Source organism: Neovison vison, chromosome 6 (assembly GCF_020171115.1).
Source record: "Neovison vison isolate M4711 chromosome 6, ASM_NN_V1, whole genome shotgun sequence".
NCBI classification, from domain to species: Eukaryota; Metazoa; Chordata; class Mammalia; order Carnivora; family Mustelidae; genus Neogale; species Neogale vison.
In genome coordinates, this window is record NC_058096.1 from 34,393,657 (window position 1) to 34,411,131 (window position 17,475).

At 36.5% G+C, this 17,475-nt stretch overlaps 1 protein-coding gene across 1 annotated transcript in view; it reads right to left on the reverse strand.

Moving 5' to 3' along the window:
- Nucleotides 1-17,475, reverse strand: part of GBE1 (1,4-alpha-glucan branching enzyme 1) — a 270,179-nt gene that overhangs the window by 25,909 nt on the left and 226,795 nt on the right. Inside the window, exons 13-14 of the mRNA XM_044251151.1 lie at nt 6,082-6,266; nt 4,360-4,490 (exon numbers count right to left, since the gene is read on the reverse strand). Coding sequence (XP_044107086.1) covers nt 4,360-4,490; nt 6,082-6,266 — 316 coding nt within the window. The remainder of the gene's footprint in view (nt 1-4,359; nt 4,491-6,081; nt 6,267-17,475) is intronic.

Below are 17,475 nucleotides of genomic sequence, written 5' to 3' on the forward strand. Positions count from 1 at the left end.
TGACTGTCAGGAAAGCTAGTTTCCCTTAGATTATATTAACAAGAGAGAAGTATCAAGATAAAGGGAGGTAATGGGGTACTCTACGTCATACTTGCCAGACTCTATCTGGAATACTGTGCTGTTAGTTCTGGAGACATGCCATCAGAGGGATGTACACCATGCCATGTGTATTTTGATGAGGGAGATGCGATAGTAAGAGATCTGGAAAGTATCTTGGGAATCTAGTGAAGAAACCAGAGGCATCTGGTCTGCAAGAGGGAAGTCTTGAAAGCAGTAGGTACTGTGAGGAGCATGTTAAGGGCCCTCTGACTTGAGTGGCAGCTTGCAGAACAGCTCTTGGGGACAGAGTACAGAATTAATGTATTTATTTTCATATGTTTAAGGCAATATTAAAAAAACGAAAAACCCTGAATTCCTTACCTTGTGACATAGTGAGTTTCCTAGGACTGGAATGTGCTCTATTGATGGTTAGCTATGATGTGTGGAGGAACTGATAAATGGTATTTCTGCACTGAACTGGGTCACTAGAGTATAGAACATCACAAAATCCAGAAGGTTTTAAGATCAATATTGGAGTGAAAGCTGGCGTTATGAACCTGTAGCTAATTAGGTGTGGTTTAAGGTATGTTGGTGATCCTCTCCTGCTACTTTCCCCTCCAAAACAACAACAACAAAAAAGTCTTTGTTATAAAAATATTATTACATTAGATAACCAGTCTATGAGGTCTTGCATATTTCTTCAGTTTCAAGAAGATCACTATTAAATTGTAAATGTCCTTAAAGAAAGCAGTAACTTATGGGAATTGGTTAAAGCTTACTGACAGACAAGAACGAGAGAGGTGGCAAGAGTAAATAAGATCTAAGTGGGCACAAACCTGTAGAAAACAAGTCTGTAGGAAAAGAACCAAGAATATTTTCTTTGAGGTTTCCCTAGAGATCCAGGAGATGATCAAGGCTCAAGTTTCACTTATATGAAGATACGACCCAATTTTCCCAGGTGTCTACATCATTAGAGCTTTCAGTGAGTACAGTTTCTGAAAGGGTCACTAACGTAAAGCATTCAGTGTTTACTATAGAGAATTTCTGCATAAATTTCAGATTTATAGAGAATTTCAGATACTGATAAATACCTAGTAAACCACCAAATTTCAGGAGGCTCAATTTGTGTCAAGGTTTTTATCAAAACCCAACTAGACGGGTACCTGGCTGGCTCAACTGTTAGAGCATCTGACTCTTGATCTCAGAATCATGGGTTCAAGCCCTGTGTTTAGTGTAGAGATCACTTTAGGAAAACAAAACAAAACACACAAAATACCAAACTAGACTTCCATGTACAGTGTAATATTATGTCACTAAATAAAATTAACTTTTGGGTAGATTCTACTTCATTAAATATGCTATTATTTATGTTATCACTTAATAATATTTGTTAAAGTTACAGAGATCACATCGTTACACAGGAGATCAATGTAGCTTGAGTCAAGGTTTTTATTGTAAACATCACAATTGAAATTCTATGTATTTACATTTATCAAAATCCTAAATAAAACATATTTTAATATGTGTGTGTGTGTGTGTGTGTGTATTTATTTATTTATTTTTAAGTAAATTCTACACCCAACATGGGGCTTGAACTCACAACTCTGAGATCAAGAGTCACATGCTCTAAGAAGTGAGCCACCCAGCTGCCCCTAAACTTGTATTTTCTATTTCCCCAACTGTTACTACTCTACTCCTCCTTGCTTTCTTGCTTTGGTATCCTAAGTAATAACATCACTAACATTCTTCCCCTTGCTCAGAATGAAAACTTGTATTTTCTCTTCTCTATCCCAAGTTCAAACAATTGCTGAGTTCTTTCACTCTAAGAAAATGTTCTTTCTAGCCTATTGTCATCCCTTTAGCTCAAGCCCTAATTAGCTTTTACATATACTGTAATTTCTCATAATTAATATCTATACTTCCAATCTCCTTCTTCAAGAAAGCTCTCCATGGGTCCATGAGAACTCTTCCTAAAGCACACATTCTTATCAGGTAGCTCCTTAACTTAGAAACCTTCAGTGACTCAATATAAGAACTATGGAAAAAAGTCTAAACTAATTAATATAGCATTGAAATCTTCTATTATGTGATCTTGATCTGTCTTTTCAGCTTTATCTCTTATTCCTTTTTAGGGTCATCATTCTCCAATTAATACATTGTGCTATTCATTATGTAAGAATGTTCTATACTCTCCAATAGCTGAGATGGCGTTCCTCAATTTTTCTACTATAATTTTATCCACTTGTCAAGGTCCAGGCTTAGAGTCTTTTCTTTAAGTCAGTCACTCTATCCATCAGTTTCTCTTTCTTCTTTCTTGCTTTTACTTATCTCCTTTCTTCCATGTCTGTCCATTCCTGTCCCCTTCTCATTTACTGCATTATGACTTGCATCCTAGTTTGGTTTTATATATCTCTTCTCTCCTACCAACTTAGCGTCAAGGATAGTGCTTAACAAAGAACTGCAGTAGTCCCCAAGTACTAAAAATGTATTTTGGTTTGATTATAAAAAAAAGTATATATTGATTGCATGTTGATTACATTTTCAGGTATGTGAGGAGGGAGTCTAGGGGCATTAGTTTAGCAGTTTGGAGCTGGGAAGGGTCATGTATGAGTTGCTACACATCTAGCATTTATTTCTATTTCTTTATAAAAATGGTGAGTACATTTGCTTCCCCAAACAGTGCAGCTCTTCGGTGCAGGCAATCCCTTCACACTGAAGGAGCATTCTCCCTGTCAACGACAGGGGCACACTGGGACCATGAGTCACAGCTGCAGCCATCTCTCCTAAATGCCCCGGTGGCATGTGGAACTGTGATCTGCTGGGCAGGAAGAGGGGAGGGAACCACCTCTCACCACACTCACTGAGTAGCACAGGGGACTGGTGGGTGCCTCAGGCTACTTCACTGGACAGCACTGGCCCTTTCTTCTTTACTCTTAGAGAGACTGTCTGGGTAACCACTTCCCCAGGAGTCTACTTCCTGAGTCCACTTTCCACTTCCTAGAAACTCCAGGGTAATTCCTTCGATTCAACCAGTCATGGCAATACACTCCTCCTTCCTAGAAATTTCTTTGGGGATGTGTGACTGAATTCTGGTCAACAGAAGATGAAAGAAAATTTGCTAAAGTGACCTCATTCTTAAAAAGAGAAAAAAAAAGGTCAATTTGGCTTTTCTTGTGTTACATTTGGAACCATGGCTGTTGTCTTGTGACTATAGCAGTGCCATCCTTTGGGCGTGGGTGCACCTGGAGGGTTGAAAGCAGAAAGACAGAACGAACCAGGAAACTTGATGATACTGTCATGGGTCCTGGGGTCACCCTACCTCAGGACTTTTGATTGTGTGGCAAAATACATCTTCTTTACCATCTGATTGAGCTGAACAGGAGGTTTCCTTTACTATAGCTAGAGATACCCTGATGCCTCAGCCTTCCCCTTGGCATCGGGCAATGTTCAGGGTGGCAGATACTGATCACTGTGAGGGCTTCAGGGGAGAAGAACATTATTTCGGTGGTCTGTTTAAAAGTTTGTGTTAGGTTGTTGCTAGGTCTTGAATCTGTCATTTCTTTTTTTTTTTTTTTTTTCATGGATCTGGTAAGTCATAATCTTCCTAAAATACCCTGTACTTTTCCTTTTGCAACAATGATGAAACTTACAATTACTAATGTTTTTCTTTTTCACTAGTTTAAAAGCTCCATAAAGGCAGTGACTACATCTGTCAGGAGAATTCCTGTATTTACAGCACCAAGCAGAGGGCTGGCACACTGGTGTTCAGTGAGTAGGTGCTCAGCAAATATCTGTGAAACAAATAAATGAATGAGTAAATGAATATGCAGAATATCGAAAACATTCTCCCTATCATTTCTTTTGCTCACACTCCTAAAGCCCTGATTCCTTACCAGTTTAAGCTTTCTGAAGTGAGCTATGTCCTGCATTTGCGGAGGCAGGACAGAGAAAAGGGAAGGAAGCTATCTTTATAGCTATTGTCTGCTCTCTCAGTGGATAAAGGGAAAAGAGACAATTTTTAAAGGTAACTTACAAAATATTTTCATAAAGGAAAACTATAATCATTTCCTGAATTGCATATTGGATCAAAATATCATGTAAAAATGTTCAGAATTATTTCAGAACCAGAATGAGCTGAGGATTCATTCAGAATAACCAAGCAGAGCAAAGATTTGCCAATCACTCTTTCAAGTCCCTCATTTTTCAAAAGAGTAACTGAGAGCTACTGTCACCAAGATCTGCATTAGTCTTTCTTATTCTCTATGATGTAATAAATAATTGAATGCAGACAGATACATTCACCAGCAACAAAAAGGATATTTTCCTGGCAGTGTTGTTCCAACTCGGTAATCAGTGTAGCTCTTGCTTGGATGAAAGTTGAAAATAAAAAGAAGACCTGCTCTCTCAAAAGCAATGATCTTATTGGCTTCATGCTTTTCACTCACATAGGCCTGCAAGAATTAACACATATATTCCATTATTACATTGTGGGTGCTGATAGAAGCAAATTATTTATTAAAAAGTTGGTTTTGTCTTTATTAATAGACTTCTTAGTCATTAAGCCAACAAACGAAAACGTATTGGATTTTTTGAATGTCTTGCAATTTTGCCATGCATCAAACTCTGCACTAACAAAAGTCACAAAAACGGCTTAAAGAGTATAAAAATCTCAGTAGTCACTGACAACTTCAAATAAAGCACAGAGGATCAGCACTGTGGCTTAGGTTTTAAGTACTTATGTCACCTATAAAGTGTGTGTGTGTGTGTGTGTGTGCATACTGGATACTTCCAAGTGAATTTTCTTTAAGACTTTTAGTCCCCAGATTAATGAGGTAAGGTATATAAAATTACATTTTAAAATAAAATGTAACATTGTTATTGTACTGGGATTTCTGAAGTTGTAGTTACCTTAAAAACTTTACATTATTGCACACCTTTGTCAGATTCAATGGCAACCTAATGTTCTTTACAATTTATCTTTTTTCTAATAAAATAGAAAGTCTGAAAAGAAATTATATTTACCAAGTCTCCCATTTTATACACCATGTTTTACAGTAGGCAGCGAGAAGCCTTCGCTTTTTCAACACCCCCCTCCGGCAGCTCCCATTTTGAAAGGGCTGATTTCCCTGCATATCAGCAGCACTACTCTTGGTAACTTAGCCATGTGAACAAGGCTCCAGAGTAAACAGCATGCCTTTTGGTATTCAACATTGTTCCTGCTGAAAAGGAGCATCATTTTGCTCTCTCTTCTGGAAACTGCATTACTAATAAACATGATTAGGGCATTCATGTCATGTAGCCAATCTTGGTGAATATATAAGTACCTTTGTTCAATCTTTACAAAAAAAAAAAAAAGTCATAGACACCAAAGTCAAAAAACATCAACAGTAATTTCAAATAGTGCCAGTAAAAAGTAAATGGATTAGAAGTAACACATACTATATGCTAATTTTTGTAAGGGGAAAAAGCCTGTATAAAATTTGCACCTGTTAATTACATTTTCTAAAACTTATTGAAAACTGAGACTTTAATTCCAGAGGAGAGTCAGACTCATGAAAAATACAAAACAGCATGCAGGTATAATGGCATCTATTGAGATGACAAGTTAGAGACCAGTAAAGGAAGGGAGAAAAAAAAGGAATAAAGAGATCTACATGTTGTCAAAGTAGTCTCTTTATGACAGCAAAATTATTTATATAAAGAAAACAGTCAAAACAATTAAGATGTTTCCACAGCAATTTCCAAAATGGACTCCATGCGGAGCTTTTGTCATTTATTTTAGCCAATTGAAATAAAAATTACTGAATTTAACCAACAACAAACTAAACAGGAAAGTAAGCAGGGCATTGTGTTTAAGATTTTCATTATCTATTGGAGAGACTTCAGTGACATGTTTTGACAACCCGAAGTATGTTCCAGGGCACTACACACTGAATAATAAAGTGGTTTTTAAAAGATCCGCATATGGATTTAAATCGATTGCCATTCCAAGCATGTACAACATTGGAGACTAAAACATAACATTTAGAATAAAGAGCTTACCTGTGGAGCTGAAAGCCAACCACATCTTTCTTCCAATTTATTCATATCCCTGTCAAAGTTATTTAGGAACTTATAGCGAAGGAGGTCATCGTCAGTTAAATGAAACTGCCTTCTGGCATAATGATAACTCTCATTATTTCCTTTCCTTGGGAAGTCCAACCATTCAGGATGCCCAAACTCATTACCTGTTTTTAAAAAAAAACACAAAAAACAAATATAAACCTCACCCAGTAATATTAGCATTTCTTGCTAAGGTGACTCAATAATTATATGTCTTAAAGTCCTTAAAATCAGTTTAGGTTATAATTTACCACAGCTGTGTCCTGTGAATGATTTACAGCAATGGTTCAATAACAGCACAGTGTAGCATAGAGAGGACTGACCACATCTGGACTCAGGATTCTAGCCATACAGCCCTTGATATATGCCTCTTTTTCCGAAAACTGAGAACACTTACCTCTATCATACTTATGTCATCTCTGAAACAATCTCTAATATCTCTGATTAATTTCCAAAATCTCTCTTTCCATCATTTCTGTAATCTGTACAATGCTTTACAATTACCCAAGGCTTTGAATGTACATTGTGTTTTGATCCTCCGTGGGCCTCTTCATTATATTCATCTTGCAGAGGAGAAATCCAAAGCTGTGGACAGTTTTGCCCAAGCTCACACAGATAATAAATGCAAAAGTAACCATTAAAATTTAGTTCTTTTGATTAAAATCCAAAGATTTTAATGAGGTTCCTTCTACCTCATCCACACATTAGGCAGGTATGTTTTAAACTTCAGATGCCATAGAAACCCAAGTCATCACTCTTATTCATTTTCCTTATTTCTTTCTCGGATCTTCATGTTTCTATTAGCTGCGTCATCTTTAATTTCAAATGTGTCTGCATGCATGTGCACATATATGGGTTCAGCTAGGCCATCTGATTTGGAACCATATTGTTTATCATTGTAATGATGAGAACCAGAAACTCCATATAATGGAATATTGTTTATCATTGTTTATCATTGTACTGATGTTTATCAATTAAATATTGTTAAATACTGTTTAGCATTGTAATGATGAGAACCAGAAACTCCATACACTGGAAAAACAAAATAAAATAGTAACACATAAATATTTTTCATTCTCAAAATTAAATTTAGATATTGGTTGTCTAATAGATTGGCTCTATTGTTTTCCCCAAGGTGGATTTCTACTTTACAGTTTCTTGTTTTCCTCTTAAAAATTAAATACAGCTTTCTAAAATTTACTTTCATTTGCCACTTTGATGTTACAATTTTCTAAGTCATGAACTTCTCCTTTGTGTCAGAAAGTATTATAGCCAAAACAGGAATGTCCTACATTCAAAAAACTAATATATTAATATTTTAATAAATAAAAACTAGCACACTAGCATGTAATTTAAAATGATTTATTGTAGCACTGCTTTAAACAGCAAACTCTGCTAAGAAACATTGGAATTTGCATTTAACTTTTTGGGACCACAGCCATCAAAGTAAAAATAGCATCTGAACAAATACGTCTGCAGCAGCTCCCTAAGAATCAAGCATCTACAAACATTTTGCTAAATTCTGGTATTTGTCAACATAATATCCCTTACAATTTTACCTGTGATGTGACAGAAGAGGGAACCAGATTTCTGACTCTCTGGGCCTACAGTTACTTTAGGATGCTTCAAGGGACACTGGGAATTTCCCACTGCCATACTTCGGAGCTCTGCTTAGGTCTGGAGCCTGTCATGGTGTAGCCAAGGCACAGCCCACTCTAACATCCGTTCAACTGGCAAACCCAGGCACCTTTGGAATTGCAGGGGAGCACAGAGAAAGGGACTGCCTACCTGAGGAAAACCATTTGTCTAAGCACCAGTGAAATTTCAACTAGTGGAGAACTTTAGAAAGACTAGAAATGACTTAAGTTGGCTAAAGTATAGTAGCCTACAGCTAAAGCCAGGCTTTCTATAAGCATGATACTGTTGTTCTGGGATGGCCGTCAACTCTGGGTTGACTACGGTATTACCAAGCAACCCCTTCAGCTTTCTGGGGGAGACTGTTCGACCACTGTCATCCTGATTACCACAGCAGAGGCGACAGCATATGCTTCATGTCTGTTTATTATGTGCTGGGCACATGTACTGCACATGAATTAATTCTTTCCATCTTCAACAACACTAGAGAAGGCACCATTATTATCCCAAGTTTATAAGTAAGGAAGCTGAGCCACAGACATTTATTAAGTACTGAGATCTTTGAATGCAGACAGTGTGGTTTTAGTACGCTGACGGTTAGATCTCCATCATATTGTCAGAAATAAATACCATGGAAATACGGTGCCAAGAATGACCAACCTCTCGTACATGGACAGAGACTCCAAGCTAATGGAATGACATGTACAGATGGATTGGAGTGAGGACGTGAGATGTAGTTAGGACTTTGGTTTAGCCATAAAATAGAGTTAGCGGTGAGGGGAAGAGGAGGGACAGACAAGATGAGGTTAGATTAGGATAGGCCTCATAAAATTAGAAGTGTAATTACATTGCAGGCAGTAGGGAGCTAAAGGTTATTTTCTAAGTAGGGGGATGAGAAGTTCAAATGCATTTATTATTAAACTACCTCTACAGTGTGAAAAAAAAAGACACAGAGTATTGGGGATAGCTAAACAGTAGAACAGCTATCACAGAATCCAAAGTATATAAGGTAAGATGCAGTGAGAATGAGGAAAAGAATGATTCAAAAGGCATTGCTTCTATACTGCTGGTGGGAATATAAATTGATACAGTCACTGTGAAGAACACTATGGAGGTTCCTCAAAAAATTAAAAGCAGAATTACTATATGATCCAATAATTCCACTATTGGGTATTTATTCAAAGAAAACAAAAACACTAATTCCAAAAGATATGTGCACCCCAATGTTTACTGCAGCATTATTTGTAATAGCCAAGATAAGGAAGCAACCTAAGTGTCTACTGATGGATGAACAGATAACGAAGATGTGGTGTATGTATGTATGTGTGTACGCGTGTGTGTGTGTCTGTATATATATATTACACAGTCATTAAAAAGGACGAGGTTGTATCATCTGCAAAAACATGGATGGACCTAGGGGGTATTATGCTAAGTAAAACAAGTCCAAATGAGAAAGACACATACGATAGGATTTCACTCATATGTGGAATGTAAAAAAAGATAAGCAACAGAAAGCAGAATCAGAAATACAGAGAACAAGCTGATGGTTGCTATGGCAGGATGAGCAAGATAGGTGAAGGGAATGGGAGATACAGGCTTCCAGTTATAAAACGAATAAATCACAGGAATAAAAGGCACAGCATAAGGAACAAAGTCAATGATACTGTAATAGTGTTGCACGGTACCAGACGGTAGCCAAGCTTGTGGTGAGTGGGGCATAATGTATACGTTTGTCAATCACTATGTTGAACACCTGAAACTAATGTAACACAGCACGTCAACTATACTCAAACAAAATGAAGCAAACAAACAAACAAACAAACAACAAATGACATTTCTGAGGAGGATAATAACAGAATTTGATGCTGCCTGATGAATGTAGGTTGTAAAAAACGGAAACTCTGAGTGCAGTTTTGAAGTTTCAAGCTCAGGTGACTGAGTAGTGCCACACAAACCACACTAGTGAACAATGGTGACAGAGGAAGTGTGTGGGAGGGAGATAATGAGTTTTCTGGCATGCGAAATTTAAGACCTGAAGAATACACAGGCATTCATGGATATACAGTAACACTGATAAACATAAGGGACTGAAATTTAGGAGAGAACTGGGGGTGAGGACCAAGAGTAATTTGTTAAGGCCTCAGTAAGAAACAGTAGTTACATCCACAAAAGGACAAAGTCTTACGAACAGCATCCCGAGGAACTGCAGGCAGAAGATTAATTAGAAAAGACCATGGAACAATGGTTAGCAAAGTAAGAGGGACATCAAGAAAAAATGTATCAAAGACTAAGAAGAGTTTCAAAAGGGATGGTCGGTGACAAATGCTACAAACAAACACACACACACACAAACCAAAAACTCAGACCTTGCTACCTTACCACCAATTTGGTATAGGAATGAAATACTGTAGAGGAGTGCTTTTCAATCTATGAAATGCTCCAGAGAAAACATATAGATTCCAAGGAAGCTTCTTAAAAATGTTCATCACCTTTGGGGGAAGTCCCAGGCAGTAATCTACATTTTCTTCAACCTCCCTATACTGAATGAAAGCAGGATTACCAAAGGCCACTCTCTGAAGGAGAACAGAGTAGAGATTTGAACGTTCTTTCTATGTCTAATATGTCTAAGGAAAAGACAGTTATGTAACATGATGCCCATGGACACAGTGAGACTCGGGTTTTATCTGAGTAAGCCAGTTATGAGTGAATTTAGGCAATTTAATTTCTCCAGTGCTCAGTTTACTTGTCTGTAAAATAGGATAATATGTTTCATAAAAGTTCTTTTAAGATTCAAACATGCTGGGCGCCTGGGTGGCTCAGTTGGTTGAGCGACTGCCTTCGGCTCAGGTCATGATCCCGGACTTCCAGGATCGAGTCCCGCATTAGGCTCCCAGCTCCTTGGGGAGTCTGCTTCTCCCTCTGACCTTCTCCTCTCTCATGCTTTCTCTCACTCATTCTCTCTCAAATTAATAAATAAAATCTTAAAAAAAAAAGATTCAAACATGCTAAGTGAGGCACCGGGCACAGGGTCTGTCAGCTATCAACTTTCAATGTACAGAAGCTTTTATGTTACACATGTCCACTTATTACAGATGTTTTTCAGGAAAGAATTACATAAAGGGCAATAGATGAGAGCTATAATAAAGCCTGACCAGCCCTACTCTGTAGTAGGCATACAAGCAAACAGGATGAATTCAACAGGCAACTAGTCAGTTGGCTCCTTTTGATTCAGTTTTCATGGTCCAACCTTATTCCTTTAAGTATGAAGTTGTACAAGGATGCATTTATTCATATATTTAATAATACAAACCAATTTCCCTAAGCCCAGTGTGAATGACCTTTGAGTTATCTTCTATTTTAGATTTTTAAAAGGCAGAATTGGATGTGAAAATAATTTTGCCACAAGGATGGGGCAAATCAAATTGCGATGTTAGGAATCCCCTCTCCGGTCTCTTTCTTCCTTATTCCTACATGTTCACCTTGCAAAACCTCTGAACAAGTTCTCATGGGTTATTTATGGTGTATATATATTAATAGTATATATATTTACATACATTATATGTAGCATATATATTTATATGGTATATTTATTATCACATATACTATATATACTTAGGGTATATATAGTATACAGCTGATTATAGTCTACCTAAAACGAACATTTTAGGAACCTTCTAAAACCAGAGTTCTTCTTTGGCTGAAACACTAATGACAGTTGAGGTTCTCCATCTCCTGATTTCTCCCCACCCTTTTTGAAAATGTGACCTCAGGTTACAGCCTCTGTTGCTTGCTATCCTTTCTAACTGTCTCCGGTAGACTAAGAAGGTGAAAATACAAATTCTCCACTATATGGTTTAATTTCTCTCTTATATTCCTCCTTGGAAGTATAGTTTTTATCAGTATCAGAGTAGAATGGTGAGTTTAACCAAAACTACTAAGGATGGTATGTACCCATCTCATAATCTGATTAAAAGCTAAATCCTGCTCTCCAGAAACACACACACACACAGACACACACAATGGATATAGCCTTAAAGATTCTTGAATTCCATTTGAAAGCAGATACAATGTGAAATCACATTAGCATTTATTTCTAACATTCTAGCATGAAAATTCATATCCTTATAATCTATAACATAAATAAGAATTTAGGAGTAGCACCATTACAATGATGTTAAGATATGCAAATTATTTATAAGAGTACAAGACACATAGTAAGTGACAAATATTAGTTACTACTATTTTAGTATATTTTCTTTTATTTTATTATGTAAGTAACACACTCACATTAGTTTTTTTAAACACACACACACACACACACACAGAATCTAAATCTTAAAAAATAACCACTTGCTATGGTATGACTGTTACTATTCCCCCAAAATTCCTATGTTGCAATCCTAATCCTCAGACTTCCCAAATCCAGAAAGCATGAGAAATAAATTTCTGTTGCTTATTATAAGCTCCCAGATCCATGGTATTTTGTTATTGCGGCCAAAGTGGACTAAGACATCACTGTTTTTCTTTTGGTAAATATTTTATTTATTTTCATTTATATCTATATCTATGACTATATGCCTGTATCTCTAGATCCATATATATCCATCTACCCATCTATCTATCCTGTCTACCTATAACTTGTTTTGAATGAAAACAGAGTTATATGCTATTTTGAATTTTAATGTAAGCATTTTCCATGTCAATAAGTATATATATCTCTCCATGATGGTACTTCCTTATGTGCATACAACGCAATTATATTTAACCATTTTCCTCATGTTAGTCATTTTTGCTTCTTCTACTATTTTAGTACAATAAAACATGAGCAATCTTACAAATCCACCTCTGGATTTTTTTTTTTTTTGTCTAATATTACCCTAAGAAAAGAATATGCAGAATAGCTGCTGAGAAGGTAAGCAGATATGATTCTCAGAGAAAGCATTTTCCGTTTTGAACATTACTAATCATTTGAAGACATAGGCACAAGTTAACAAATTCTCACTGGACATAATGCTCAACACTCATACAAAATTATATTCCTTAATGCATATGTTTAATATGCTACTTTAAGAGCATTTTTCATCATTTAAAGGTTTCATTTTATTGCATTCCAACACTAGTCCATTTTAAACATTTATCTTTTTAATAGCATATCTAAAAATTAGCAACAATTAATAAAAACACTTATTACATGAGATCAAATTAAATACTTGGAAAAATAAAAGACAAAGATGAAAGCACGACAAATGTTTGGTGTCATAATACAATTTAGGATTTTTTAATGTATTTTAACTTTCACCTCATTTATCGTTGATGAGTATAAAGTCACTACTTTAAAAAACATTCCAATAAGCACATTTATATATTATGGAATATGCAATTGAATTTCTAAGTTAGAAAAAAGAGCTATTTTAAAAAAATTCAAGATATGATGAAGACCCTATTCTATTAGAGAATCATTTATTAATCTCTATTAGAGACTAATTTAGATTTTCTGAAAATCTTTTCCTGGAGAAGCTTTGTTTAAACTGAAAGAAATAGAAGTTGCATACAACAAAGAAATAGATAGAAAAATTACATTAGTGATCGCAGAGAAAACATTGTACAGGGTGGCCTTTGAATGTTATCTCTGTTGTAAATGAGCTGACAAGGGGCAAATTAAGTTTAATGTAGACAAACGCAACATTAAATTTCATATTTGGTTCAAAACTGTAAACACAAGCATAAAATAAATGGAAGCAAATCACAGAAAGACTTTCAAAGTGACCTTGGAATAATAGTGAACCATTCTCAGACTGAACAGAGAAAACTGGAAAATGCCTGTTAGTATCTTACATCAGCTCACAGCTCACAAACCTAATGAAGAAAAATACTATCATTAAAACAAGTTAAGAATGTTCTTCTCAGCTATGGTCCACAAATTACTTAGGAATGTGGCAGCACTTGAGACAGTACAGTGAAATATGGCCACCCAAATAAGCTTATAACTAAGGGCTGTTCTATAAAGATGGATACGAAATCTAAATTTATTCAGGTGATGGTCAAAAAGGTAATCGATTTGTTTTAGTACAGATAACTTGCCAGAATAAGAAACACATAATACAAATGAGTATTTTAATTTAACAAAATAAATATATGTATATGTATTTCTAAATTATAGGTATATGTGAGTATACATCCACGCATAATATATGTATATCTTCCTCAATGAATGCAACAGGCATTTCTAACTTGGAGCTCATGCATTGCTGGTGATTTCCTGATATTTCATTGCGAAACATTGTATGCATGTTCACCTGTGTGTTTTTCTGAGGCATGAGAGAGTTTTCCTTCACATTCTCTGGGAGCCTGAGTCTTAAAAAGGGTAAGAACCACTCACTGTATTAGAATGTTAGTAACTAAAGGAATAGGTCACAGGTAAGAGTTTCTAAGCTACATAAAAAAGGGGAAAAAGATGTGAAAACCTAAATGGAGGGAAGCATTTTTCAAACCATGGGCTGGTTTATTCAACAGATAAGAAGCTTAGAAAAGTCACATTTAAACTAACTCTAGCACAGGGAGGCAAAGACTGTGACATCTGGGAACAATACTTCCAAGTTAAAAATATGCATTACAAGTAACCTGGCACTAACCATCAAAGGATGATATTTCTGCTTGTTAAAATATGATTATGATCACTGATGTAATACATAGAATGTTACTTATTTCAAAATGATGGGAAGACAGTAATTTTTTTGAGCTGTCACCTGGGATATTTTGTAAGAAAATTCATAGTTCATGCCATGATTCACTGCATTCACTATAATAACAGAACTGGATGCTTCCAGAAATAAGAAGACAGAAAGCTCTGGCTAATAAGTAATTTTTAAAAAATTTTTATAATTAAAAAATTTTTTATAAACATATAATGTATTATTATAATAAGTAACTTTAATACCAAAACAGGGAAGCAAGTAACTAACATTGCTATAGTTAATTAATGATTCCAGAAAATTCTACCAAGTTCCTTCTCTCCTTTCCATTTCCTCTGTAAACAGCACCATTCATGTCTGGTTAATTGGGTAAAACCTCTAGGCACAAAATTCCTATTGGGATTGCTTTTCCTGTAATTAATTTTTTGCTGTTTGATGTAAAGGTCCAAACTATAAATTGACAAGAAGCCAGCTGGTACAGTGATGGAATTCGAGACAATACAACTAATGAAAAAAGCCCCAGCTCTATTAGCTGAACATTCTGATTAGCAGGTTTGTGTGTTTTGTTTCTCTAAACTGTAATGCATACTAATTTTACCTAGGAATTAATTAAAGCCTACCACAACCTCCATGCTGTGAATGTTATGTAACTCTTTGTTGATACTGAGTTTATGCATATATGAGAATAAGGTATAGTCCTCTTAAGAATGTAAAACACTTTAATTCTCCTCTTCAACTGTACTAAAAAGTAACTCTTAAGAGGAAGAATCTATTTTCAGTTTTCCTCTAGCTCTTTAGTGGATATTCAACTCTCCAAAGGGTGGGGCACAACATAAAATATTTTTCCAAATCAGGGACCGTGATATTCCCTTTTAGAAAAATAAACCTGCTATCCATTCTCCTGGCCCATTTTTGATAGTGATCAATGTGGTTCTGGGCAGCGATCATGCCTAATTTTTTTTTTCCTCCATAGTATGCTCCACTGTACTATATCTAGAACAGATATCCCTTAATATTTGTTAAAGTTGGGTTATTCCCTCTACAATTGTTAAAGATCTAATCATCTCTTTCCAGGCACAGAAACAAAATAAAATAATCAGATCCAGAAGATGACATAAAGGTGGCACACAAACCAACCCTGGGGACTTTTGGTAACTCATTGTTGATATCAAGTTTATCTATATATACACTTGAAATACACATACGTGGTATATATGGTACAGTCCTAAAGAGAACATTAAAAACAAACAAATTTCAATGCCCGTTCCTCTTAATATCCTCAAGACTTCTGAAATCAAACGGTTTGGTCTGGAGGTCTCTGGGTTTTCCTGTGGAGCCCCTCTTATGAGCATTCCTCCTTTAAAAGGTACAGGTCGGGTGCCTGGGTGGCTCAGTGGGTTAAGTCGCTGCCTTCAGCTCAGGTCATGATCTCAGGGTCCTGGGATCGAGTCCCGCATCGGGCTCTCTGCTCAGCAGGGGGCCTGCTTCCCTCTCTGTCTCTCTCTCTCTCTGCCTGCCTCTCCGTCTACTTGTGAGGTCTCTCTGTCAAATAAATAAATAAAATCTTTAAAAAAAAATAAAAGGTACAGATCAGTGATTATATCCTGAGTCCCAGGACTTGCTATATTGGTCATATGCTCAACTATAACACAAGATTATAATTTCAAAAGTATTAAAGTATATCCTGTGTATCAGATAACATGCTTAATGTAGGTCAGCATGATCCCTGTCCTCATAGATCTCATAATCTAATTAAGAGATTTAGAGGAGACAGACAGAATTAAACAAGTATAAAAATACATATTTTCTTTGGAGAGGGTATGGATGAGAGGGCTCAAAAAAAGATTTAAAGGATAAGAGTAAAAACAACAAAGGGTAGTAGGACAGGAAAGGAGAGAATACTGGCAAATCTCCCCGCATTCCTGCCTCCCTCCCACAAAAGAATACGGGGGGTGCCTGGGTGGGTCAGTCAGTTAAATGTGTGTCTTTGACTCAGGTCATGATCTTAGAGTCCTAGGATCCAGCCCCATATCAGGCTCTGTGCTCAGTGGGGAGCCTGCTGCTTCCCCTTCCTCTGCTCCTTCTCCCAGCTCATGCTCTCCCCTCACCACCCCCAGATGAATAAATAAAATCTTAAAAAACAAACAAACAAAGAAGAAGAAGAAAATGTGAAGTGCTGAGATGGTGGCCGAGGTAGAGAGGGCAGGCCTGGAACTCCATCACTGTACAGGGTTGGGGAGAGAGGGTGTTGGTCTTAGAAACTCAGTCTTGGAATTCTATAAATTACCTGTGATGTTAAGAAACGAAAAGTAACTTTGCATACTAAGCATGTGCGTGGCTTTTAGAAACATCCAGGGTAACTGATGCCACGGGACTGGATGAAATTGCCTGGGAAGAGCATGCAGGAAAGAGAGTATAATGGGAAAAGCCCAAGGAATACTCACGTGGCGAGGTAGGGCAGAGGAGGCCTCGAAAGAAGCCTGAGGAGGAAGGGCCCAAGAGAGAGATGAGGAAAACCATGGTGGGTGGGAGACCGGAGACAGACCCCAGGGAAAGACGGGTTCCGAGAAGAAACAATGGTCAACAGTAATAGGAGCTAGTAGTTGAACTTAAACCTGAAGTCCTATAATAACTACACTGAGTAATAAGAACATTTGCGAATGGCAAGGGAGCAACAGCAGTGATGTCTGGGGTAAAACCAAAGAACTGAAAACTGTTGTGAGGACAGAGTGCTTTACTTTTTCTCTTTGTTTATTCTAGGATATTCTGACAGATAGTATTTAACTAAATACCTGGGAGTGAATGGTCTGTCTTAACTATATAAGGCTTTGTATTCATAAATTTTGAACTCTGAGGTGTTTTATGGTATATAATATGTACCGTATCTTAAGACATTAAGGAAAAAAAAACTAATATACTATTAGGTTTCCTTAAAATTTCTACAACAAATCTACAAACTAATATTTGAATAAAATACATGATAAATTCCAGTCCTTCATCCCCAGAT